Source organism: Rattus rattus, chromosome 5 (genome assembly GCF_011064425.1).
Source record: "Rattus rattus isolate New Zealand chromosome 5, Rrattus_CSIRO_v1, whole genome shotgun sequence".
NCBI lineage: Eukaryota > Metazoa > Chordata > Mammalia > Rodentia > Muridae > Rattus > Rattus rattus.
In genome coordinates this window covers 40,197,561-40,225,240 of record NC_046158.1, presented here as the reverse complement: position 1 = coordinate 40,225,240, position 27,680 = coordinate 40,197,561, and the positions used below count along the sequence as shown (strand labels likewise).

The 27,680-nt window shown below is 41.7% G+C and overlaps 1 protein-coding gene across 1 annotated transcript in view; it reads left to right on the top strand.

The window, feature by feature from the left end:
• Positions 1–3,327: 3,327 nt before the first annotated feature.
• The window catches only part of Ifih1 (interferon induced with helicase C domain 1), a 46,813-nt gene continuing 22,460 nt past the window's right edge, over positions 3,328–27,680 (top strand). The window contains 5 exon segments of the mRNA XM_032903387.1: positions 3,328–4,068; positions 8,825–8,993; positions 12,943–13,089; positions 24,985–25,080; positions 26,507–26,518. Of these exon segments, the coding sequence (XP_032759278.1) occupies positions 3,616–4,068; positions 8,825–8,993; positions 12,943–13,089; positions 24,985–25,080; positions 26,507–26,518 (877 nt within the window). The 5' untranslated portion in view covers positions 3,328–3,615.

Here is a 27,680-nt window from a genome sequence, read left to right as displayed (position 1 = left end):
AATTCGGTGGGTTCTTTCTTTAATAAACAAATATAAAGATGGGTGTACTGAGGATTTGCTCTAAAAACTCAATTTCATGTCATTTTCTTTAAATAAAACAAAGAAACAACAATTAAAAAAAAACTATTACTGTTTTATGCGGCTATTCCATTGTGTGGTAGCTATGACCATCTCCACTTGTTTGTTATATTGATTGATTGAGTGTGTGTGTGTGTGTGTGTGTGTGTGTGTGTGTGTGTGTGTGTGTGTGTGAAGTTAGGAGGATGTAGATGCCAGAGGACAAGTTGTAGGAAGTGGCTATGTTTTTCTGCCATCTGGGTCCAGGGTCAAATTCAGGTTGTCAGGTTTGGTGGCATTCGCTATCACTGGCTGGTTCATCTTGACCCTCCCACCTTTGCTTCTCTAATGTTAAAAATGAAAACCTGGGAATCATGGGAATCTACAGTCTAGCACCTCCCTGTGTTACCATTTAGACAAGAGGCTTAAAACCATCGGGGGCTGAAATAGATCTTTGGGGGTTTTCAAAAGAATAGGCAGTTCGGGATGAGACGAGAGGAGAAATGAAAAAGAAACTTAACACTGAGCAAAGAGGAGTGGTGAAGGAAGTAAAAGCAAACGCTAAAAGGAAACCCTGTGAGCAAGAAAGCGCAGAGGACAAATCCTCATGCAAAACGGGTGGAGAAAAGTATTCAGTGGTGTGTGTGTGTGTGTGTGTGTGTGTGTGTGTGTGTGTGTGTGTGTGTGTTTATGTCACAGTGACTATGTAGACACTAGAACATGTGCAGGAATCAATTCTCTCTTTCGACAATGCGTCTTTACTCACTGAGCTGTCTCACTGGTCTAAAAAGATAACTATTGAGAGATCGTGAATGCAGTTCGACCTCTTCACTATCCTTTCCTTGAAGGGGTCCTATCAAAACTGTGATAGAGTCTTAGAAAAAGAGGTTCCTGTCTAGTCTCATCTTCAACCAGCTAGTGACTTCCATTTGAGAAACATATATACATATATATATATGTGTGTGTGTGTGTGTGTGTGTGTGTGTGTGTGTGTGTGTGTGTGTATGTGTGTGTGTATAATTACTTTTGATGAATAGCATGGAAAGTTGATTGAGGGAAACTGGAAAGAACACCTATGTAAGAATTAGAACCAACAGTGTCACAACCCTGCACTGTCGCCCTGGTATTAGCTTTTTTATAGCAGTTATCCCACTCTGGCACACTGGTTGTTTAACAGGTATTATTATCTGTCTCTGTTCTCCTTTTGTATGTGGGCTCAATAAAAGTAGGGAACTTTATGTAACTACACTCCTTAGAAAAAAAGTTGGCCATGTATATAGTGATACTTGGTGACTGTCTTGATGTGATGAATGAATGTTATCATTTTAATGCCAACATCTATATAACCATCTACTTGAACCCTTTATCCTTCAGGGTCTTTGGTATTAAAATGATGACACCAACCCCACATACAACCAGCAATCGCTTCTGGATCTTCGGTGTCTGAAACGAGGGGAATATGGGAAAAAGACCTGGACTAAAATGATTTTTGGTTTATTGGTCAATTTCCGCTGTACCGTATTAAATAAAATCTATAGGCAGCTGGGGAACAGGATGATACATTTTGGTAATATCTTGAAAAGATACTTTTTGCAGATACAATAACTAAAATGAATTCTAACTGGATGCCAAGTCAATCCTCCAAATTAAATAATGAAATATGGGAGTTTTATGAAGTAAGAGAAGGGGAGAAATCTGCATGGCCATGTTTACTTCCACTCACTTGGGCAACTTCACCTGTGTATTTGACAAAAGTCCTGCCTCATGTTCAGCCCAGAACTCCCTTTCAGGGCAGAAATCACCATGACTTAGTATTCATAAAACATTTTACAGGTTGCAGGTTACATCCTTTAGAGTGGATCTTAGCTGTGTAATAGCAACTGGAGAATAACTCCAGGGCACCGTGTAAAGTGTTGCTCTGGTTATTTCGAAGGCTGGCACGAGGCTTATGGAAATCTTGCAGTTCTCCTACTGTTTGCAAAGAATCCCTGAGCCTCCATGGCCTCCCCAGATTTCAGTGAATACCCTCCTGTAAAAGATTGATTTTTCTAAACATGTCTACCTGATCACTTCTATTCTCCATATGACTCTGGACCATAAAGTCCTTTTCAAAGTGTTAATGTTCCTCCGTATTTGGTGGTCTAGTTGCCTGCTTGGTGGATAACCACCTACGGACTCTCGTTTATACTCTTTTTGTACTGAAACAACAACGCTGCCATCTTTACTTTTCACTCGGAATGCCTCTCTTCTCCCTCCCAGGACAGAGACAAATGTTGATGTTTACCACAAGGCAGTGCATTAGTTGCTAATGAAGTTACTAAAGGCTTCAGCCAAAACGTGTTGTATTCAGTCCAAGAAAAGAATGGCAGCTCTATTAAAAAAATGAGTAGTTGAGGGTTCTATATTGCTGTTTTGTTTTGTTTTATTATAAGAGAGTTGTCTACTAAAGAATACAGGGACTTTACATACTGGGAGTTAGAAAGTCTTAGGTCTTAGCTTCCTCCTAAAGCCAGCATACATATGTCACTAGGCAGGCCCAGGTCAAAGCTGAATAAATATTGTACCAAGCAAAGAACGAGAAAATAAAGCAGTTCAGTATAGCTCACTTTTTATGCATATGCCCCAGTTCTTGGAGGAATAAATTAGTTCTTGGGACAACCCCACCACGGCCACCACCACCCCACCCCCCTCACCCACCCACCCCCCACTCCCCTCACCCACCCCCCCACCCACCCCGTGAAGTTTACAGCAGGGTAGATGCAGAACTGCGCCCTGGAGCTCCATTATTCTGGAACCTCCCTCCACCTGTCCCACCCCCACCCCCACGCCCCCTCCATCCCCACAAATGTGAGTAACTCAGTTTTTACATCAAGGTTTAGGGCAAAAAAAAAAAATCATTTCAAGACTTTCCTTGCCCTCGGCATATTAACTGCCAAGTGAGGCGGTCGCTTGTCTAAGCAGCACCCAGCAGTGAAGGAAAAAATATCCTCAAATAAAATAGTGGAGGGGATGGGGGCGCTTATGGACAGGAAACTGGGAAAGGGAATAACATTTGAAATGTAAATAAAGAAATATTTCCAATAAAAAAAGTGCAGAGCAAGGCTTGCTTTCTCTACATAAGGGAGAATTCACTTTCCAATTCCTCTTAACCCATTTTCCCACGGTGTTCTTGACCAAAGTCCTCACCTAACCCGCGGCGTCCACAGGCCTCCTCTAGCCTCTCGAAACTAATTCTCTGGCCCGGAAGTTGACGTTAGTAAAGTCCGGAGAAGAGAATCGAAACAGAAACTGATCTGTGGGTGGCAGGCAATACTTAAAGCTCCCTGCTGGGGTGATCGGGCCAGCAGTGGCAGTGAGAGTAGTCCGGGGTCTATGACCACCTGCTGCAGCGCATTCCTGGCTCGTCTGCCACCTTCCGGGTGCCACTGATCAATCCGGTGCTCAGAGGCTACCCGGTACCTGCGACTCCCAGACAACGGAGGCGGGGACTCATTCACTCCCACCTGTGGATCGTCTGCCCGCCCAGGAGACTCCTCTCCCATTCCCTGAGAACCCAGGATGTCGACCGTCTGTTCTGCAGAGGACAGCTTCAGGAATCTCATCTCAATCTTCAGGCCCAGGGTGAAAATGAACATTCAGGTGGAGCCGGTGCTGGACTACCTCGTCTTTCTGCCGGCAGAAACCAAAGAGCAGATTCTTAGAAAGGTCACCACCTGTGGTAACACCAGCGCCGCAGAACTGCTGCTGAGCACCTTGGAGCAGGGACAGTGGCCGCTGGGATGGACGCAGATGTTCGTCGAGGCCCTGGAGCACAGTGGCAACCCTCTAGCCGCGCGCTATGTCAAACCCAGTCTTACTGATCTGCCCTCTCCTTCCTCTGAGACCGCCCATGATGAGTGTCTCCACTTGCTGAACCTCCTCCAGCCCACTTTAGTGGACAAGCTCCTGATTAATGATGTCTTGGATACTTGCTTCGAGAAGGGACTGTTGACAGTCGAGGACAGAAATCGGGTAGGTGTCACTGTAGAGGGAGATGGGTTTGTGGAAGATTTTGTAAAGCAGAGTTGCTTGAGCATTTCTCCACAGAGAGCGGCTTTTGACTTTTTTCAGCACACGACCGCCCCATCTTGTGTAATTGTTGCTCAAACCCACAGGGAGCCCATTCAACAGATGAGAAAAACAAGGTAAGTTAAGACAATTCACTCTTGGTCTCCCAAGAAGAACAGAAGCGCCTTGCCATCACTATGATTCTCCATGTCCAGGAGATACTGAATTTTGTGATTTAGTTCACATATTCCTCAGAAAATCAGTCAATAAGCTAAGGCCCACCTGCTGCATCTGGCCTTGTATTCCTATTTTAAGAACCAGAAGCTAAGAACGGTCTTTAGCTGTCTGATTTGTTTTTTCAATTTTAAGTGTCGATAAAGTTTTATTGAAACTCTCTTCCTTATTGCTTATATACTTTTTTTTATAGTTGCCTTTTCACAGTTGGGTGTGGGTAATGTGTCCTATAAAGCTAAAATATTTATTATCCCACTGTCCCCTTCCATGTCTTATAGTTTGCAGACCTTATTAAATCTTGGTCCAGATGAGAATTATGGCTTGTTTCTCTCTTTTCTTTTTTTTTTTTCTTTATTTCCATTTCAAATGTTAATCCCCTTTCGCAGTTTCCCATCTCTCTTTTCTTTGATCAAAATTTTCATATTTTCTAGAATGCAGTTCAGACAGTCCACTGACAAATTAATGCCACTACTCTTAGTTTTTCACACCATTTGAAGGAGCAGGTCACCTTTTTTGGAGTATCGTTTGTATGTGTCAGTTTAACTGCGGACATACTATTGCTCGTAGATACTAAAGACTGAAGATTCGCCATGTTCCACATAAACGCTGAGCTCTCTGCATCTAGTTTTCCCAGTGTTGCAAGTTGGAAGACTTTTTTAGGGGCTGGAGAGATGTCTCTGTGATCAGTAGCAAGTATGGTTCTTGAAGGGGGTGGAAATTCAGTTCCAGTGGCCCTGTCAGGTGTCACACAATTGTCTATAGATTCAAGAGATCCGGGACGATCTGATACCTATGGCTTCTACCCACACTACAGCTACCTGCACATACTCCACCTCCTCCCACATGCACAATTAAAACAAAATTAAATGCAATTTAAAGCCTTTTTTGAAAGACATGTGTACAAATAATCCGTAAATGCAAGTCAGAAGCTTCATGTATAGCTTGCTACAATTTTGACGTTTTCTTCTGTTTGATTCATTGGCTGTATCTTCGTTGTAGACTTTTGGCATCAGAGCGATTGGCTATATAAGAAGATGTGACTTGGCCTTTAGTTACTAATGTCAATAGCACTTTGTAAGGTTAGTGGCACCTACCTACCCAGAGACAAATTATGCATCGCATTTGGATGTCCAGTCTCTCCAACAAGTGAATGACTTCTGCACTGCTGTCAGCCGAGTTGTTGTCATTTCTTGTACTGAGAACCGGCTAGAGTGCGTTATAGTGGTCCAGCTGGATATGACAAATGTGTACATCACTGTGGCAGAGTCGTAATTTGGAAGAAAGTATGCAGCCTCCAAGCCAGCTGGAGAAGGAAGATGGCATTTCCAGCCACAGTAGCTGTTAGGAAGTCCAGAAGCAACAGAGTCCAGTCACACCACAAAGCTGTTTATGTTTGCTGGTATGATGTCCCGAGTGCCAGAGAATCAGCACTTCCCTGTATTTACTCTAAATACGTCTGCCTATCTGCATCACTTTTGTCTTGCCTGGGTTGAATTTCTGCCAGCTACATTTTATCCAAGTTCTTGATTCTGGCAGGCTCGGAGGCAGCTAGCAGTAATGCAAGGGATTTGACACGGAGAAGACGGATGGGGAAAGGACTTTTGTGTACTGGCAGCAGTTAAGCAAACTCAACCGCTTTCTCCTAGCTCCACATTCCAAGGAATCCCTGAGAAGGAAGAGAGAAGGAAGATCTGAAGCCAGGGGGCAGCGGTGAGGCCAGAGGAGTCTGTAATCGCTTCCTCCAGCATCATTTTACATGATCAGCTCTGAATGTAATCAGTAAGCACAACGGAAAGGTGGTGCTACATCTGGAGTCTTTTGATACAGGACTCATCAAACGGCTAAAACAAAGAGGCATGCTGCGATTGTAAGGATTTAGAATAGTAAGGATAATAATAGTGATGATGGTGGTGGTGGTGGTGATGGTGATGATGGTGATGATGATGATGATGGTGGTGGTGGTGGTGATGGTGATGATGATGATGGAGGTCTGTCTTTGCATTTTACTCTATGTGAGATTGGTTGCCATGATCCGAAGTTTTCCTGGGAAACTGAGTAACACAATAATTTCCTCACATCAATACTAATTATGAAATGTTAAAGGAAAAGGTTCATAAATAATCAATGTTCTCTTGATATGAAGAGTATGTGGACTTTAATGATCATACATATAGCTTTGTAATTTAGGGGTAAAGTTTCAGGGGGTTAGGTGGCCTTGGATTAAACTGATTTGAGAGAGAAACTCTGCGTCACTTTTCTAAGTACCTAGCACCTAAGCAGTGCCAGTTTTTTTTTTCTTCATCATTTGATTGGCGTTTGAATTTATTTGAAAAAAAAAAGAAAGAAAGAAAAGGAAAATTGAGTTGAAGATGTATGATGAGCTGAATTGCCTTGCCAGATGTTGGGAGAGATGGCTGATGGCAGCTGCTGTCTAGTGGAAGCACTCTAACGTCATCAGGAGCACCCGTGTTGCCCCACCTTTGTCCCTACTGAGGCCCAGAAGCAAAGAAGTGTAGTCATAGGCAGCGACGGTGCAATCTCAGAGGATGTGCTTTCCTTCACCAGAACAGGAAGACATTAAAAACGGAGAGCATGGATGAAGCTACCGGAAAACAAAACAAAACAACCACAAAACCCCCACGGACAGTATATGTAGTTTGACATTCGAATAACAACAATCCTTGGGAGACAGTACAGCATCGTGAGCCTCATATGCCTGGGTACAGGAAGTATGAAATCTCAGATTCTGCTAGAAAACATAAAAAAAAAATGATAGAATAATGGTTGAAGGAAATTTGGGTAATAGAAAACTCTTAGAATTTAACAAGAATATTAATTACAAAGCTTTAGTCGCTGTCCTTAGAAAAATCCTGGTTATTTCTGTCAGGTAGAGTTAAAGCTGATGAAAGGGTGTAATGATGAAAAATGGGAGACATTGAGTCGAAACAAGAATCTGACATTCAGTCTCGTGTACCTGTGTAGCTACTGTGTTTCAGATTACAAGAAAATAGTAAAAATCTTGCAAATTCCAGAAGAAAGTTTTGGTTTTTTTTTTTTCCATTGTGAGATCACTGAAGTTAGGGTAAACACAAGGATTAAGAAAGAAACTTCTTAGAAAATGCTCCTGGGGGGAGATGGCCTGAAATGGTTAAAATACATCAGGTGAGATAATCATTTTAACCACTTGCCAAAAAGTGAATTTAGAATTGGAGGAAATTTCTAGCTGGTATTCGAGCTCAAGAGGCCAGCATTCATCCCAGAAACCCAGTTGTCTAGGGTCAGGTTCTGTGTCTGAGAGTAAACTAGCTTTGGGACCTTTCTAGCGTGGCCTAAATTATCATTTCCTCAAACGTTTATTACTCTGTTTGGAACTGGAAATGTGTGCTTTGATAATGACTGTACAAGTGATATTTTAAAATGAATTTTTTTTTAGATTACTACAGAAGAGAAAGCAAATGGCGAACACATATCTAAAAAGGATAGGAAAACTGAGTTCTCCTGATACTGACTGCACAAAAATTTGGGGAAATGTTGGCATTGCAATAATAGATATAGCAAGCATTAAACAGGCAGGAAGGTAAAGCTGCCTCACTAACTGCTTGGTTCCAGAGTGGTAACAGTCAAGGAAGTGGCCATGAAATGTTTGGTTTCTCATTTATAAACTTCATCAATGAGGTTGAAAGAAAATAGCAAACCCAAAATATATTGAAAATAAATGTCTTATATTCTGGGGGGCAGAGTTAGGCAGAGCTGGTGAGATACACCTGATGTATCTCACTGAGCAGCCGGTTAACCAAAATAGTAAGTTCCTAGTTCAATTAGATCCTCCAAGAAGGAAGAACTGAATTAAAAAGGGACAGCAAAGGTCAGTTTCTGGTGTTTACACTTCTATGCATAGACAAACACATCTGTATGCACGCATGCACATATCCATAAAACACACACACACACACACACACACACACACACACATACAAACGAGACACAACGGGGATACAAACTGAAGATTCTTTTGGGTTTGGTCATAGGAGCTCAAGCAAAGCATTTATTAATCTGTCTATTATTTTAGTGTTTTCTTTTTATTAGAGTTTTTTGTTTTGAATTTTATTTTGAAATGGGAAACGGTGGAGGAAATGTTCTGGGATGTGTGTGAAGAGGTCAGGGGACAGGTTGTGAGAACTGGCTTTCCCCTTCCACCACAGAGTCGAACTTAGCATGTGGGACTTAGCAGCAAGTACCTCTAACCATTGAGCAACCCCACCGGCCTACTTTACATATTGCATATTTAGAAGAGGTTTTGGCTTAACGATACTTTTTTCCAGATAGACCCTAGAATAGCCCCATGGTTACCTCGGTATTCTTTAGCATTTGGATGTAAGACTTTGTTTATATGTATGCTTTACCCGTTGGTTTTCCTTTGGAATATTTTCACTTTTACTATGCTCAAAGGGTGTTTTCTCTCTCTTCTTTTCTGTTGAAATAATAGATTTCTGCTGCGGGAAATAGTGGGAATGAGTCAGGAGTAAGAGAACTGTTGAGAAGGATAGTGCAGAAAGAAAACTGGTTTTCTACCTTCCTGGATGTTCTTCGCCAAACTGGAAACGATGCGCTAGTCCAAGAGCTAACAGGTGTGAGCTGCCCAGAGGAGAGCACAGGTATTTCCAATGTTATCAGGGGGATTTTGTATGCAAACTGATTGAGATTTCAATGAGGCCTCAAACTGTAGTGCCAAACATCAAGAAATTTAGAATCAACATTTTGAAAGGGTGGGGTGGGGTGGGGTGGGGAGTAGGGGTGTGAGTAAGGACATCCTCTTGGACACAGGGGATGAGGAATGGGATGAGGAACTGTGGGAGGGTGGACCAAGATGTGGCTAATGACTGGACTGTAAAAAAGTAAAAGAAGTTGTCGCTGTCGTCGCTGCCGTCTTCTTCTTCTCCTCCTCCTCCTCCTCCCTCCTCCTCCTCCTCCTCCTCCCCTCCTCCTCCCCTCCTCCTCCTCCCTCCTCCTCCTCCTCCTCCTCCCCTCCCCTCCCCCTCCCCCTCCTCCTCCCTCCCTCCCCTCCTCCCTCCCTCCCTTCCCTCCCTCCTCCTCCTCCCCCTCCCTCCCTCACCCTCCTCCTTCTCTTTGCATTTGGAGGGCATTACAAAGAGCAACAGGTCACCAGACACCAGCTGCCCTACGGGAGAAGGGTCACAACAAATACATCTGAAACCTAACTCTTATACCTAAGGCTCAGGGAATATGACGAGGGAACAGGAAGATTGTAAGAGCTAGAGAACCAGAAAGTCTGCTGTCTTTTAGAAAGGACAGGGAAGCCACAGCCATAATATCCCAACAATATGGCGGCCTAAACAAGAGCCAGACATTGGGTCCCACTCCTAGACAAAAAATTATGAGCAACCAAGGGCTGCTAAGAGAGGGAGAATTTGTATCTCTCAGTAATGCACCCCCAAATTTATTATTTAATAAAAAGTAGTCATCTCTGAAATCATACACTCTCAATCAAAACCAAATAGACTCATTAATCAAGCAGTATTTTGTATTGATGCATGTGTATGTTTAAGTGTAACAGTAAGAATCAGAGAAAAGGAGATCATGAGCTGGAGAGGAAGTGGGAGGGGGACGTGGGAGGGGTTAGAAGCAGGAGGCATAGGAAGGGTTAGAAGGAAAGAGGAAAAATAATATTGTAATTAAAATTTTGAAAAATTGAAAGTCAGGTAGGAGTTTCCTCATTCAATCAGTCTCTGTCTCTCTGTCTATCTGTCTGTCTGTGTGTGAGTGTGTATATGTGTGTGTGAGTGTGTGGGGTGTGTGTGTGTGTGTGTGTGTGTTGGGTGGGGAGCAGGCTCAATTGTGTTTGTCCATGTATCCCTCTGCGCAGGTGTCTGTGTGCCACAGAAAACAAGTAGAGATTGCAGGACAACGTTGGGTGTCTCTGTCCTCTTATACCTTGTCTGGGATAGGCTTTCTCTGTTAGTCTCTCTGCGTACAGCAGACTAGCTGCCCCAAAGACTCCCTGCCTCTGCCTCCCATCTCCCTAGGAGCACTGCGGTCATAACAGACTTGCGTACCCTCCCTGCTTCCTGTGAGTTCCTGGGATTTTAACTCAGGTCCTGCGTGACAAGTTCTTCATCCATGCATTCTTCCTGGGCCGATTTACAGGACTGGGCCAGGAGTGGCTGTGTTTCTCCCTGCTCGGTTATGGTAAAATATAAAAGAGAATAAAGAATCATTAGTGAAAATACAGAAGATCTGGAGAAGCTTCAGCTTGTGCTATGATTGGGGGCTTTTAAGATGAGGAAGGCAGACAAGCATCTACCTTTCCTCTTATCATGGAGGACATAGTGAGAAAGGGGAGTACGCTAAGGAGATGGCCCATCCCAAGCACCAGAGCACTGTGGGGGAGGTCTACATTTATTCTTTTTAAAACACCCAGGCTGTAGTGCGTTGCCATGGCAGAAGACTCCAGGTTTGAAATCCATATTCTTACGTGATTCTGGCCCCTTTCTCTGGACCTGTCACCTTCGGTCAGCTACTCCACCTCCTTGGGTTTCACCTTATTTGTCTGTGAAATGGGCATAATAATTTCACTTACCGGGCCAGGTTATTATGAGAAGTAAATTATTCAACATATGTAAATGGATTTGTAGTATCTATAAAGTGAATTGATTATTTTATTTATTATTTATTTATTGTTTATTTAATTTTATCTGCATGAGTGCTTACGTGTATGTATGTGCACCATTTGCATGCCTGGTGCTCCAGGTGGCCAAAAAAAAAAAAAAAAAAAAAAAAAAAAAAACCCAGCAGACCCTAGAGTTACAGACAATTCTGAGCTGCCACGAGGGTGCTGGGAATCAAAGCCCTGTCCTCTGGAACAGCAGCAAGTACTCTAAATCACTGAGCCATCTCCCCAGTTCTGGACCTCATCATTTTAAAACTTAGTAACTGTTAAATAAAGAAAAAGAAGAGACCCCTCACTGTGTGGGATACTCAAAGGAACTGACACATAATTGCAGTTCTGGAATGAGGTATAGGAGCAGAAAGGCTGGGCCTTGAAGTCAGGAACCGGTCAAAGACAACAGCCAGTGTTTGAACAACAGCATAGCAGGCTTTGAAGGGAAGGTGTACCTGACTTTAAACCATAGAATGGTTTCTTTAAGAAGAGCAGGTTAAGGGCGGAAAAAGGTAGAGTAAGACAGAGAAGAGGGCCTTCAGAAAATCCTCTGACTTTTATAACTGTTGGGGATGACAGGAAGGTCTACACTGTGCACTGTAGTTGGGTATAGGCTATATGGCAAGAGGGGTCAGCAGCCAGGAGTTGTACAGGGTACGGCCAGGCATCAGGTGTTGGTGGAATGGCCTGATTTCTTTGGGCTGTGGGATCTGACACCTTAGAGTGACCTTAAAGGGGCATGGCAATGCTATAATAGCTAAACACTGTTATAATAGCTAAAATAGTTATAAACATTGTCAATTTAGCTTCATCTGAAGCCATAATCATTTTCTTTAGGAAATTCTCCATGCCAGGCTAAATGGGTTTTCTCTTTGCTGTTTAGGATGGAATAATCTGGGGAAAAAAACTATATATATGTCATATATACACATGCATATACACATCTTATATATACATACATATATGTACAATTCTTAATATATATAAATACAATTCTTAATATATATAATTATGATTATGCATGTGTATCTATAACATATACATATTTTTCTTTCCTTTTTTAAAAGAAGGTATTTATGGCTCAAACTCCTCCGACAGATTGAAATTGCTCAAGGACCAGGATTTGATCTTCTTGGTCTCCCTCCCTGGAATGTCCAGCCTTTTACCATTGCAACACATCACCCTCGTAGACAAAACACAGGCTGAGAGGACCCTGAACTAGAGCTCCAGAGAAAAAAATAAATCGGCCCCCAAAATCTCATAGTGTATTAAGTAGGTTTAGGAGCATGTGTGGTAGACATAGGTTCCCTCAGGCAGCCGCGGGTCCACATGGCCATCAGGCTGCGGCTTAAATACTCCTGTGTGCTGGAGGCCAAAGGGCAGGGGAGGTAAAATGGAAAAGTGGAGAAAATAGAAGGTTTCCTTCAGTTGAAATAAGAAATCCCAGGAATCCGGAACGCATGGGCTCCGTGTGACATTAAAGCAGATGAACATCTCATGATCATGGAGGCAGGAACGAAATGGCAAGTAAAGGCTACAGAAAGCCACCCGATTTGCATCTCCATTAATTCAGCCTTAAATAGAGCTTGGAGTCATGGAGTCCGAGGGTGACTTCCCAAAGACAGCGCTCAGACAGGAAGCCATCTCACTTCCTCCTGATCCCATTAGTATTTGACTAGGCTTGCCTTTCCATATAAAACGTGACTGTTACACGGACACTCAACTGTAGTGGCGGTAAAAGTAAAAGTACGTCTCTTTGTGTTACACCGGAATAACAAAGTCTCTGGAAATGTCAGCGTTAAAAAGTATAAACAGTGTATGAGACACAGACCCGGCTATATTTTAAGAACACCAAAGGCATCTGTACACACTGTGTGGAAACTTGTTGCCACCCTGTCATTTACATCAATACTTGCTATTCACAGACTTGGATAACGCGTCTCACAAAGACGGGCCTGCAGCTATCGAGTCCCTTCTGCCCGCCATCGATGCATTAAGTCTGGAGACAGAGGCCTGGACCATAGAGGACACCTCACCAGAGGCTTCCTTTGCAGATTCTTCTGTGACCACAGGTACCTGACACGTGAAGATGCCTTGTGTATCGTAACTATTTCTTCAGAAAGATTCAGTCGGCACCCCATGACACCAGAACCTATGAAACACAAGGCGAATTTGGACCCGCGTGTCACTGGGAGTTGTTATTCAAATGGTAGTTTGGAGAAGATTAAAACTGCTACTCTTAGGTTTAAATAGGTTTTTAAATTGAAAACCCAGGATGAATGGGAACATATATGCTCCCTATTTCATTGTTTAAAAATGTGTGGGTCGTTCTAATATGATACTGACCCAGGTGTGTGCTTATCTTTCATGATTGGCACATTATTTTCCAATTCGCCAGTGATGAAGGACTACAGACCATCAATGCCTGCAGAGAGGGAGAATTAATACTCACTCCCTGTGGATGAGCCCCTATTTGCTCATCCAATACCAAGGGATCAGCCCTAAAGACAAAAGTTCAAACAACACTAAGCAGACTGTTAGGCTGTGGTTTATGCGTGTGTGTGTGTGTGTGTGTTGAGAGTGTGTGTGTGTGTGTGTGTGTGTGTGTGTGTGTAACAACAATTGAAGAGGCCATATTGCAGAGGGTGTGTGTTGGGACTACAGTTAGATAGGAGAGAGGACATAATATAACTATATTTTAACATTATAAAGAGAAGTGTAGCGTATAATCCAGGCAGACCAACAATAAGCGATGCGTTTTAAGTATTTACTGCCCTTACACATTTGTCAAATTGGGTATCTATACAACTTGACTTTCAAAAATAGCTACGTCTAAAAATACTCCAGCTCGCCTTTGCGCTCTAGTTTAAACTTGCTTAAGCCATCCCTGTGGCACTAGAAAATTTGGGATGCATAGGGGCACTGTGAAGCCACCCATGCTCCCATAATATCCTTTATGGGTGACATTTGGGGTGCCCCCTGCCCTTCCTTCTGCATACCTGCGTGTGGAACTGTAATTTTCCCATGCTCGTTTGAGGTGTTGCTCGAGGTTTTTGACCGACTGAGTAATAGAAACATCATTGGATGCAATTAAACAAGTGTTGGCACCAAGTGCGTCTCCAAATTACGGCATCACGAACAATGCCTTTAGAGCCCTCTGCACTTATGTCATGTTTAACTCATTAAAAATATATATAATTGGAGTCTCTGGGTCAGACGATTTATACAGTTTTAACACAGTTGATACTTAGTGTGAACTCTCACCGTAGGAATTTATACTGATTTACTTGTTCTTCCCAGCTAAATCAGTACCCTCTTCCTCCCAACCTTTGCTGTAGGAGTGCAAGGCATCATTTCCATTCTCTGCCAGTTCAGTTACGATAAAAATAGATGTTTTGATAATCTGAATACACATTTGAATTTTACTCATTTGTACTATTTTTTTTCCGTTGGGCTGTTTTTGAATACCTGTGACCTTTCACATTAACACATTTGTATTTTTTCTCCTGGTTTATATCAACTATTTAAATACACAAGATATTAACCCTCACTAATATCATTTTTAGGGAGTGCGTTTTTTTTTTAATCCCATTCATGTTCATTAGGTTTGGAAACATAATTCTTAACATATATAAAATGTGAAAATTAATGGAATCTGTTGTGAAATTTCTATATATGTGCAGATTGTGTTTTCTTTATCCCTTTTCTATGTTTATGGGACCTTTTTCCCCTTTTTTAAATTCTCATGTATGGAAGATAACTTGCATACTTGCTGGCGACGCTTCTGAGGTGTTCCTGATCATATGAACCACCACCGGGTGGAGGGTAGAGGGGTCTTGAAATACAGAGTTGGACTCCAGATTCCAACTTTCATCCCAAGATCGCAGGCACCAGCTACCCGTGGCTCCAAATATGCAGCCGTGAGGGCTTAAAGCGTAGAGTAGTAAAGCGCTTTAAACCTAAATACTACAGGCTTTGTCTTCTCCAGTGAGTGCCCGAGCCTTCCTTCAGAAACCGTGATTCTATAGCAAAGCCATATCCAGAAGAGGGGTCTTTGCGTGCTACCTGACGCCGTGGGAGTCACTGACCATCTTAGAAACCCACCCCAGATGAGCCTGCATCTCACACTGCATCGGGTTCCCATTAGCATGCAGTTGTCTAGCCTGAGTTTGAAAGAGAGTAAAATTGAAGGCAAGATTTTAAAATTTCTCCCCTCTTTACTATAAAGATTTATTTTCTTGAGTTTAGCATGGACCCTGTAAAGAAATCATGGGTCATCATAATGGACGATCGTAGTGGATAGAAACGGCAGGGTCTGTGTTTTCTTGTTAGTTTCCTTTAGCTTTTACCTTTTGGTAGCATTACCTTCTGCCTTTACTTTCATGCTGACCTCTCTGCCTCCCTTCCCTCCCTTCCCTTCTTTTACTTCATAAGCAAACAAACAAAGCAAAGCCAAACAAACAACCCTCACAATCTTCCGCCATGTACCGGAGCTCCCGTTCAATCCTATATACACAGCGAGGAACACAGCAAAACGGGCCATAGGCCATGTGGAGCTTCCCACTCTGTGAGGTTTGCCCCGCAGTTCACTAAGGGCTAAGCTTAGTGCAAAACACTCAAATGCGTGTTGGTGAGAGAGCTTGTAGAGTAAACTGGACAGGCTAGAACCCTGCCAGGCTCGCAGGAGTCCTCTGACCTGCAGGGTCTTCGGTGCCTGCGTCTGTGAATAGGTTAGTCTTATCCTGAGTCTCTCCAAGCCAACCGTGCAGGGTCACTTGCTTAGGAAGTTACGATGCCTCTGCTCCAGAGCTTTGCTTTAGGAGCAGCTGCTAAGAAATGACTCAAGTTATTACCGGTTTCTGTCATTTTGGTCTTATGATCGTAGGTTCGTCTGAGCTTAGGAACCAAGGATTACCAATGAACAAACCAACAAACAAAACAACTTGTTGTTGACTCAGAGAAATCACTTCCTGTTTGTTTCTTCATTTTGTGCTGGTGACTGCATTCATGGCCTCTCTCATGCTGGGTCAGTGCTCTGCCACTAATCTCTATATCCGCACCCATGGAGTTACTTGGCTCGCAATACTTCACTGCTAACTTTAGTAGAGGCTGTTTGCCTATCCAGTCGTTCTTAGCATTAACAATGAAAATATCTGTGAAAGCGTGCCAGGGGTTGATACATTTGCACAGTGGTGTGCACAGCTTATTGATGAAGATAGTGTGCAATTATTTTGTTCCAACAAGATGGGTTAATACTCTTAGTGGTCGCTAAAAGTAACAACAGCAGCAAGGGCAACAACAAACCTTATTTCTTAAGCTGCATGCATGTTTTGTAAACCTGATTTTGTTTTTAAAGTGTGCAATAATAAAAGATAAGAGAAGTCTGTAATTTTAGATTGGGATATTGCTTATTATCTTTCTGAACCAGTACGCACGTCTTTTAGGCCATAGTTGCATTTAAGTCTATCAGCTGTAAGTAGCTTTTCCTGAAGGTCCTTCAGGAATCGCTTTTACAACCTTCTACCTCCTTCACACCTCACCAGACAGCGCAGTGGCTCACGCTAAACTGGTTTTAATGACATTTATCCTTCCTCTGAAGGGCGACAGACTAGAATCTCCTGTGGAAAGTTCTAGATGATCGTTTCACCCTCTCAGCACATGTAGGGGTTGGCATTTCTTCTTTTCTGCTCCTTCACTATTCAGGATTGACTGCTTGCACTGACTGGAATTACACACACACACACACACACACACACACACACACACACGCAGGCACACACCATGTGTGCTCACCACATACCTCACGTGTAGGGTAGGAGACACACTGAGAGAAATATGGGGAATTTAGGGGAAGCAGGAGGAGGAAAATGGGGAGTAACAATAATATGTTATTGAAGACAGTTATGAAATTCTCACAATAAACAAAAATGTCTGAGAGAGATGCTGTCCACCCCCAGAAATGCAGTTTTTAATTAAAATAAACCAAGGTTTCCTTTAAAGCATTGTCTTTCCCAAATTAACACAGTAATTTCTAAATGGCAGCTGCACGTTTTAGAACTGCAGTGGGATGGTCATGATGGATATGGCTCTCCTGCCTTCTGAAGTCACTGGCAATTTTAGAACAAAATATCACAGAATTTTTTATGTTTCCTTTGACCAGATTTACGCGGAAGACTCCAAAGGGACTTATCCCATTCTACAGATTATTTTAATTCTATACAGTTACAGAAAAATTAAAGAGTCATTTCTAAATATCTGTTATTGCTTGGGCAAAACAAGTGAGTAGTTACTTTTTAACATGGCATTTTTATTATTCTATTTTAGGAAATGAAGTGCTATGGTAAAATAAAAGTATAGTAAATGAGATTTCAAACAAGGGGACTGCTACTGGGTTTGGAGGGAACACTTTTACATAACACTTCACAAAGAACAAATCGTGAAGCTTCTCTTTGGATCCATTAGAGCACCTTGTTTGGACTCTAGAAATGCAAGTACCTCAGAACGATCAGCAGAGGGCGCTTTGACATTTATAAAGAGAGGATGTCTCTGCTCCAGCGTGGAAAATGATAATGTAACTAGCGTGCCATGTGTGAATACACAGTGCGCATGACCCAGCACGCGTGTGTATATTTTGATTTATATATTCGTTCACGTGAAGATTTTAAAATTCCACCCCAGCTAATGAGCTCACCAACCTGCTTGTTTTCAGACTGTAATACCTTCTTTTTCATTCCCCCATATGTTCAGCTCCTTAGGTTTATCCGGTGACATTATGCTTTGGAATATATTGTGAAGATATTTTGCATAGATCATGTTCTGTAGGAGGGGTTTAAAAATTGACCTTTATAAAACAGGCTCTTTCTCCCTGGCCCAATCTGTCACAGCACTTTTTTGGTAGTTGTGGTTTTGTTTTGTTTTTTTTTGTTTTCTGTTTTTTGTTTTTGTTTTTGTTTTTGTTGTCCCTTTTCATAGACCAAAAGTCCAATCTTAGGCTGGGTCTATACTTATTTCTGTGAAAGTGTCACGAAATTTATCCTTGCACTTAAGGATCCGAAGAGCGTTTCTTATCCCTATCCTGTAGAAAAATCTAGCGATTTTTTAGAAACCTAGAAATAAATGCCACAACATTTGAAGCTAAAGGAAGACCGTGACTGGAGCAGTATATCACCGTTTCAGAGTTGGCTCATATTATGTGGGTCATCCTTCATATTTTCTTAAATTCAGTTACCATTCACTGCTAAGGGTTTGCAGTACTGTGGGGGCCATTTAAGGGTAGATAGTAATTTGAAGAGAGGGGGAGGGAAAGGGAGGAATATGCTGGGATTAATGCTTATGAAGGATTTTATGTTCCTTCTTTTCTAACCGAGCATGTTCTGTGACTCACAGCTGCACAGCTGTTCTAAAAGGGCTATCAGCCAGTCATCCAGAGTTGGGCGATAATGCCACGGGTATTTTTATCAGTAAGAAAACTGAGTAGTGCCTGTCTACAGCGAAATTAATATAGATCGGGTTTATTTTATAACTTCAAACAACTCTTTGAGCAGGATCATCACAAAGTGATGGTCTCAAATTTTGGTTTGATTATCAGAACTTACCTTCTCTACCTTGAGTTGTGAAGAAAGCCAGACTAGTGGCAAGAGAGAATTGAGTTGGTCAGGGCACACCAAACCATTTTGTTCATATCTTAATATGATATGCTCTGGATAAGAAAATATATATCACAAGCTCTCAAAGAGAAACAGTAACCAAGTCAAGGAAAACCAATAGAAAGGAAAGAAAATCCCCAAATCTAGGTGTTAAAGGGTTTGGAGGCAGACTTGAGAGAGAAGGAAGGTTACCCCGAAGAACCTTAGCTAGGCGGGAAGGACAGACATTCGTCTGAGCCATGGACGGCTGCCGTCTGGTGGTTTTGTGAACAGATGTGACTGATAACATTTCAGGCTGAGTGAACGTCACCACTAAAGGAAGTTATAAGAACGCTTGAAGTGTGTCAGAAATGTGACGTAAGAGGGTGACTGGGGACAGAAATACATGTTAAGACCTCTAAGACCGAAGAGAACTAATGTGTCTAAGAGATTTTTCCTGCTGTTGCCCAAGGAGAACAAACAAAACAAAACGAAATTTAAAACGCCCTTAAATTAATATTTCATTGTCTGGATATTCATGAAATACCATCACAGTGCATGTAAGAAATTACCCCGGGGCATCACGCTGGCAGCTTGGCATTGCTCATGATGAGGAGATGTGTACCTTGGAAGTTGGAAGTCATTTTAATCCCCGGCAAGAACCTGTCATTGAGCATTACCTGCGCACCCTTAGTGATATCTGCGCTTGCACTTCCCTCCGGTCTGGTTAGGATCGCTTAGGTCCTTCAGCCTTCCCAGCAGGCATCTATGAATTTAAAGTTTCCAAGTCATCCTCTTCTTTCTTACAGTCCATGGCTGCTGTTAATGACAAGACTTCTAGTGTGGTTATCAAGGTCTAGAATTGTGATTGACCACACTCTAGAACATTCTACCTTCATCATTAAGTTAGGGGGTAAGCTGTCCTGGTGGGTGTGGTCACTTTTACAACCCTATGTTTTAATAACATTCTTTCTGTGTTTGGCCCCTGGAGCAAAGGATAGCAGGCTGATAAACGTTAAGCCAACATCATTATGCACAACTCATATTTAATTCTAGCTGACATATTTCAGCACACACATACATGCGCGTGTACACACATGCTCACACGTGCACATGCACACACGCACACACATGCACACATGCACACATGCATGCACGCACTCACACAAACACACATACACCTATAAACAGGAGCAGAGGAGCTCCACGAATGGCCATGTGGGCCTGTGGCTCTAAGAGAGATTTTCTTTTTCTCTTTGGGGAACTCATTTCCTAGAAGCTTGGATCCAGGATAGAATATGCAAGGTGGGTGGAGGTGGCTTCTCTCCATTCTGCAGGAACACATGTTCCCTGGCACACAGAGCGAACTATGACAGACCAAAATGTGAGCGTGTGTGTAGATCCATATACATAGAGCTGAAAATAAAAGTAATCTATTTCCTCTCAAAGAAAAGATTGTTATTCCTAAAGAAAAGGAAATATGTATTATTAGCAGTATGGAAGTAAGCCCGTTTAAGGGGTCCACGCAGCCTTGTGTCTGCGCCAACACGAGGCCGTGCTTCAAGCTCTTGGGTTAATCTGTGACAAGAGCATTATGAAACTCGAGGAAAGGTAGGTGTGATGTTCAAGTGTAAGGCAAGGTCACAGTAAGAGAAAAGTATGGCTTCTCTGAGAGATGGAATTCAGGGAGGTGTAGACCCTGTCCCCACCAGCTCCAGGGAGAACAGAACAGAGCATATATGTTCTTCACCGAGGTACAGGGAAATCCTTTTCGCTGCCGCTGGTTCCTGCCGCATGTAAACCCACTTTTCACCACAGAGAGAGAAGCTGTGATGGATTGCTGCAAGAAGGAAAAGATAGAGTCCGCAGCGTGAAAAGTTTCTAGACTAGGAGAAAGTCTACCTGAGGGAAAAGAAGTTGCGTTTTACTTAAGGGAGCCTTATAGGAAACACAGTATTATTTGTTCATTGCTTGCTATTCTAGTATATTCCAGCAGAGGGCAGACGTTGCATTAAAATGAATCTAAACTCGCCAACCCTCCCACCCCCCTATCTTCGCTTTCAATATTTTATTGTGGATTTTTTGGTTTCTAAACGATTTTTAAAATGTTTTAAAAGTATTTAAGGTCTATAACACATTAAAAAATACGAAATTTCTAAGATTCCAGTAATATTTTTTACTATTACCAAAATATTCAAAAACGTGTTTCCAAAATGAAGAGATTTTTTTGCCCCCCCCACACATGATTTTACAGCCTCTCTTAGAGATTACTGTCATTGTAAGCAAAGCTGTTGTTTTTATCTTACTTGTGAAGTTATTATTCTTTATTTTTTCTTATTTTGAAAATCCATTCTATCTCCTAATTGAACAAGTATGATTTTTTCCTCTGGTCCCAATTAATTCCATATAGACAACTATATTAATAGACATGCCTGCCATTTTCAAATTTATTTCCTACTTGGCTTTGATCACTCCCTTAGAAGAAAATGACATATGTAAAAGTCAATTAAGCCCATTGAACACTGCGATTCCAATATATGATACAAATCTACAAGAGTTTGAATTTATTTCCCTTCAAAACACTTGTCCCTGGTTTAACAGGATCACCATTACAATAAAATGTAAAACAGTAGAAGCGACTATCTGTAATTTTAAATGGAAACAAGCCACCTGTGAGCAGTGGCTGAGTTCAGATCTGGGAGGCATCCCTGGTCTCCAAAGCACCGGATCTCTTCACAGGAAAACCGTGCCTCCAACCTCTACTTTGCATGTCCTCTCTAAGAGGAAAAGTGCATTGCTTTGACTCTTAGAACCTTCCAGACTGACCTGCCTTGAAAACGTCAAAGACAAAAACAGGAGGATCATAAGTAAATCAGTTGTAGCAATTCACTTTTGCTACATAGACTCGAAACATGGTTTGTTGTTGTAAAAGTAACGCATCAACAATTTCTTGGTATTGCTTTTCTGGAGGTGTATATGCACACGTGCACGCACATTTTCTTAAACCGATTTCAAAGAGAAAACCTGCAGGGAAGGAACTTTCAGTGCCGCTGGAGATAGACTATTTTCTTTATTATTAGATTTGTTTTCTTTAATGAATCTATTTCTAAGAAAGAACAAATAATATTGCACAAAAAAAGGGCTGCTTGGGAAACTACATTGCCTTTTGTGAGGAGAAGCTGGGACTTGCGTGCACTTTAAACAAAGCAAGGGAGCTCTCTGTCCACCTTTTTACCGTCACAGGGATCTCTTGACCGAGTTGCTAAGATTGGGTTTGTGCTTTGAAGGCAGAAGCGTCCCTTCGTGATAGGTGTGCAAGTGCGAGTGTGGAGGAAGGAGTGGAAAGTTGGTGTCCATCCATGAGTCAGAATGTATTAGCAAAGAGCCAACATCTCTCTAACTTGTTCCTTGGAAAGATAAGACAGTTTAGTTTTTAGGGAGACCTTGACATTACAATGAAATTGTGTCTTAAAGTGAGCTTCATTCCCTTTAGCACTGAGGATGCAGAAGCTTAGAGATCCCCTGCACACGAATGATGAGTCATGAGCGCTGAGTAAGAAGCACTGGGATGCTGGGTGACACGGATGAGTCATTTAACCTCTCTGAATATTGGTTTCTCACCTTTAAAGTTGAGTTGCTAATGGGGGTGTCTACGGCAGAAGATACTACCATAATTTGCATTACATCTGGGAAAGCTCTGAGCTCAGTGTTTTGACACCATACAAGATGTGATTGTGAAATCTATGTAACCAAATACTGAACTTAATCCGCCACACGCTGTATTTAGTACCAATGCTAACGGATATTATCAATTATTCACTAATAATTATCAATAAATTATCTGCTTACCCTGTATGCAGCTTCCACCACAAACTTAAATATGCTAGAACAAAGGCGGGGAGAAAACTCGACTTTACATATACCGAGAATGAGTTCAAGATTATAGTTTAACTGCTAATCATTGGGGAATGAAGAAAAAGGTCAAATAGGATTTCTCTATCTATTGCACTGGAAAAATTTATCAGGAACAATATCTAATTTCTAGATTGTGTTTATTGGCATTTTCCAGCTCTCAATTCTACATTTAAAATAACAAATGGAAAATATGTCGAAATTTACTTTTTGCCACAGAAATCTTGGCCTGTGTGTCTAGACGTGGAATTATCTTTGCAATGACATTTTCCCATCTCATTTTACACCTTGCCTTCCCCTTACAAATCATAGTCTCTTTTCATCAGTACATCTGCCCAAAACGCTCTTCGACTTGACAGTTCTATCCCACACTCGCCTCTGCGCTTCTAACAAGACATACCTCTGGGAATTGCAAAGTGCCATATTTAAAAATCTCTCTGTGAGATATACAGGTTTTCCCGTGTAATCACGAGGGATTCCTCAAATCTGAGTTCCGGAGCTAATCTGTGACAACTGATAAGCACAGTATTTTCACATTAATGTATTTATGTTGTGCTAATATACTTAAACAGTATGCATGTCCACTGAGAGTCTTTGCACAACTTCCTTTTCAGCTTCTAATTTTTTAACGACGATGTCTTACGTATTTGATTAGCATGGGCTGAAATTCCGATGTTATCTTTCAACCCTAACGGACTAAAAGAAATTGTAGGGAGAGGCCTAATAGGCCAAGAACATATTCCATAGGGACAAAAATACACAACAAAAAGCAAGGAATTACTGACACACACAAAGCGTGAATGGCTCCCAGATATTGTACTCTAAGTTAAGAGACGGTTGTGTGTTTCATGAATCCAATTGCAACACATTCTAAAAAGGGTAAGTAAGGGTGGGGAGCCAGAAGCCAGACCACTGGTAGGCAAGGGACAGCAGGAAAGTATCAAGAGCAGAGAAGCTCGAGGGGACTTGTAGGGGGATAAAAATATCTCCATTGGTTACCTGCGGAGCGGGAAACATTTGTCAAACTCATTAAGCACACACTCAAAAAGAGTGGCCTACGTGAGGAAGCTCTACGCGTCTGATTCAGAATGACGAACCCCGTCAAATAAAGAACATGCTGGTGACTTTGAACTGTACATTCTCCCTCTCAAGCTGTACCAATAAATATACAGTGTATTTGTTTTTATCTATGTCTATTTCAGCGCTTAAAAAATGTGGCACTGATAGGATTTGGCCTATATGCATAGAAGCAGAATTATAATGACAGTAGTCTTAAATGACTAACTGGTATCTTGATATAGTTCACTAGGGTTTGGAGATGAAAGGATAGTTGCCTAACAAGTTATGAGTGTAAATGTTACACAATCGAATTAATTACAAGAACATTATGAAATAGGATATGATGTCCTTTTTATAGGATAAATATACTTAGGATATATGTAGAATAGTATCATTTGATTTTCATTTCAATTAAGCTCTTCTGCCAGCCAGGTAGATATTGTGTAGCATTGCACAGTAGTCACCAACTAAAACAGGTAACTGATACCACACCCATCTTACGTAAGAGGGGCCTAGGATCACAGCAACCCGAACGGCAAGTTTCACGCGTCTTTCTGATTCCAAGTCAGCTTCAAGAGCTCCTGTGCCCCGAGGTTTCTCCGTTGACCGTGAGGCTTGCTCCTTGACAATGAGATGACACACATCTTGGGAGATAAGCTGGAGAAAGAAAGAAGGATGTCAGAGAGGAGTGACCCTGACCTGGGAGCGCAGCAGTGGGATTCGGGGAAGGGCATTCACTTGCCATTCATATTTTTGGTTGGTGGCAGCTTCCTATAATTATAGTAAAGAGAAACATTTCCAGACTCACAGACTCGAGCAAATGTAATGCCAAACGTCAGTCATATTCTCTTTGAGAAGATCCTTTTGGAGCTTTTGAAATTCATGTTTATTTATCTCCGAGATGATAATTCCATAACTGGTCAGCAGGTCTGGATACTTTATTAAATTTTATGCCTTGCTCATTCCAATGCCATTGTGCATGAAACAGCCCAACGGTTTTTATACTAATTTTTGTTAAAAAGTTGCTCTTAAGCTTAGAAAACCTTTCTCGGGAGACAGAATTTATGTGTACAGGTAAGATCCATAATTCAAATCCCAAATGTGCAGGAATTCACATTTCCCTTCCTGTTGGGTGTTAAGGACTGTGGGTAGGTATCGGGGATTTGAGTCATTCTGGGCAGCTGCTCATCCTTAGTGCAATGTTTTCAGTGAAGCCTGTGAGAAACTCTTTACCTTTTATTCAGGCTTGCTTGGGTGTGCCTTCCCCACTTGCATTGAACTGTATGTACTGTGTGCTGTAGAGGTGTGCAGTTAAAATACGTTTATTCTCAGAAATATTTTTTAAATATTTTAAAATGTTTTCCTTTGCAGAATCAGACACAAGTTTGGCAGAAGGAAGTGTCAGCTGCTTGATGAAAGTCTTGGACATAAACAGCAACATGGGCAGGGGATTCAGGCACCATGGAAGTATTGTATTTGCCTAACTGTTGTGTAAAACCTGAAAAAAGTGTGAAACAGACACCAGAGTGGGACGCACGGGGCCTGTCCATAGCCTCCTAATGGATTTATGCAATTAATAAAATTTTTTTTCAACAGCAGTCATTTTGGAACTTTGCCACTTACTCTCTTTAACAGTGTAACTTGCCCAAGTCTTATAAGAAAACTAGAATCTTGATCTAATGTGTGCCTCCTGGTCAGGCATAAGTCACATCTCATAGACTCGCGTCGCCCGTGCTGTCCGTGAGATCTGCTCAAGCTAATTTAACTGCACTTAAATTCTCTGTGCGGTTTGGCGTATTTACCTCTTACAGGATTGTTCTTCTGGTCAGGTGTACTAAGACAGGATATTAATACTGCTGGTAATAGTAATGTGACTGCAGAGAATAAGTAGGACCCCTCTTAAAACGAGAGTCTAGCTAGAAATTACACATAAACAAAGCTAAGTGAGATCTGATTTGGATGTAGTCAGAGCAGCGCCTACACGGGGTTTTGGTCAGCAAATGAAGACCTGAATAGGTATCTCCCACCCTGTTCTCCATATTGGCTGCCTTTCACATCTGCAGGAAGTGAGAACCCCTGCTTCCAGGGTCCCCCGCTTCTATCAATACTTCCTCTTCTTAGGCTTCCTAACTTGTCAGCTTGGTCGATGCGAATTATCTCATCCTATCTTTTGAATGTGTGGTTACTGGGGGCTGGAGGGATAGCATCTTTCGGCGGTGGCTGATGGGTTATTGATGTCCTACTGCTCACCTGTCGATATTAGCCTAAAAGGACGAAGAAAATGCACTGCAAAAAATAAAATTAACAAACCAAACGAGTTGGCAGTAAGCCAGTTGAGGACCAGAGGAAAACTGACAAGTTAAGAAACGAGTTATCTTCTTCTTCCTCTTTGTGATTGGGTTGCTTCTACTTAGAAAGTATGGCGTGGTTCATTTTGTTCTGCGTTGTAAGAGTTACAGAACTACAGACAAATAACAGGGGGGAAAGATTTTACATAGGCATGCCCATTTGCCTTAAAAGTGTTTGAAACCAGATCACACCATATACATATACATACACATACATACATACACACACACACACACACACACACACACACACATATATATATATATATATATATATATATATATATATATTTCCCTCCGAGTTGCACTCCTGTATCCTTTACAAGTTAGCGTGAGGAAAGCCAGTTAACCAAATGTCAGTCATGACTTTGTCATTTAGAAAAGGGGGTGGGGGGGCTGAAGTCAGCTTATTTTCCGTTTAGATCGGTCAGTGTTAAGTTCTCCCTGTGGACTGAATGTGATATTCCATCTTTGTTGTGAAAGAGTTAAATTTAATACCACTTCTACTGTATGCCGCTGATGCTAAAACTCTGAATATACTCTAGCTGACAGTGATGGTCCATATGGGTCGTTCTGAGCTGCTTTGCCCTGTCCTCGTCTGTATTTGTCTAAGTAAGGGCTTCTCAACAATATTCATTCACTCAATAAATATCTAAAACGCATCCTCTATTTGCAGGGCATTTTGCCTACTTAGAGCTGTTAGCAAATGTATTTGCCGATTTCTCGTCTTCAATGTGGCATGAAAGACATGATAAATCTGAACGCAACCTACTTTCGAAAAGCAAACACATTTTCAAAGGCAAATAACATTTTTAAAAGCAAATGCATTTTCCAAGGATGCCCTTCGAGGTCTAGATGGATCGGTGGTTAGGAGCAAACAATGATTTTTGCATAGCGGGCAGTAAAATTTGGAAGTGATAACATTTGTGGAATATTTGACCCTTAAGCGCTTACTAAATCCACGTAAAAGTCGTTTAATAAGAGCTTTTGGTAGATTGCTGAAAGATTAAATGCACGTTGGCTCACCGAATAATAAATACTGCAAGAACCGAAATTGTTTTCACCTTTCTGGCCGATGTCGAAAGGGAGCTTAATCTCCATCTCACTAACCCCCCTTCAAAGGTGCCATAGGCAGTTGTATTATGATCTTTGTGGACACATCATAACTATAGCAGGACGTGATTGCCAGCGCTCTTCGAGCTTAAATAGTCTAATTAGGTTACAAGATTTCTCTTTCCCCCAGCTTTAGAAAGATACATTGCTTCTCAGAGCAGTGACACTTTTTGTCAATCCATATTGACCTGATATGGAGAATGTGCCTCCTGCTATTTTGAGAAGATGGTCTATTAATATTTGTCCAATAGGAATGTTTTTTCCCGTGGTTACACGCTATAGGTAAGAGGATGCTTTGTCGATTTCAAACACATGCAGTGGCAGACCTTTCCTCTCCAAGAATAACTCAGCTGTCAAAATCCATGTGAGAATGAAATTTGCCACATGCTGTACTTCCAATAGAATGCTATTATTTAAACTCCTACTTCATTTCATTTCTGACCATTTACATGTTGTGATATCATTTAAAGATATTCAACTGGCTTTTATTTTAAAGGGAATGTGCAGTCTATCTCAAAGCCTGTCACTACTTTAAATACCATTTTCATTATTGGGCTTAATTGATTATAATCCCGGTTATATTGACGATAGAGTTGGGTCATGTTG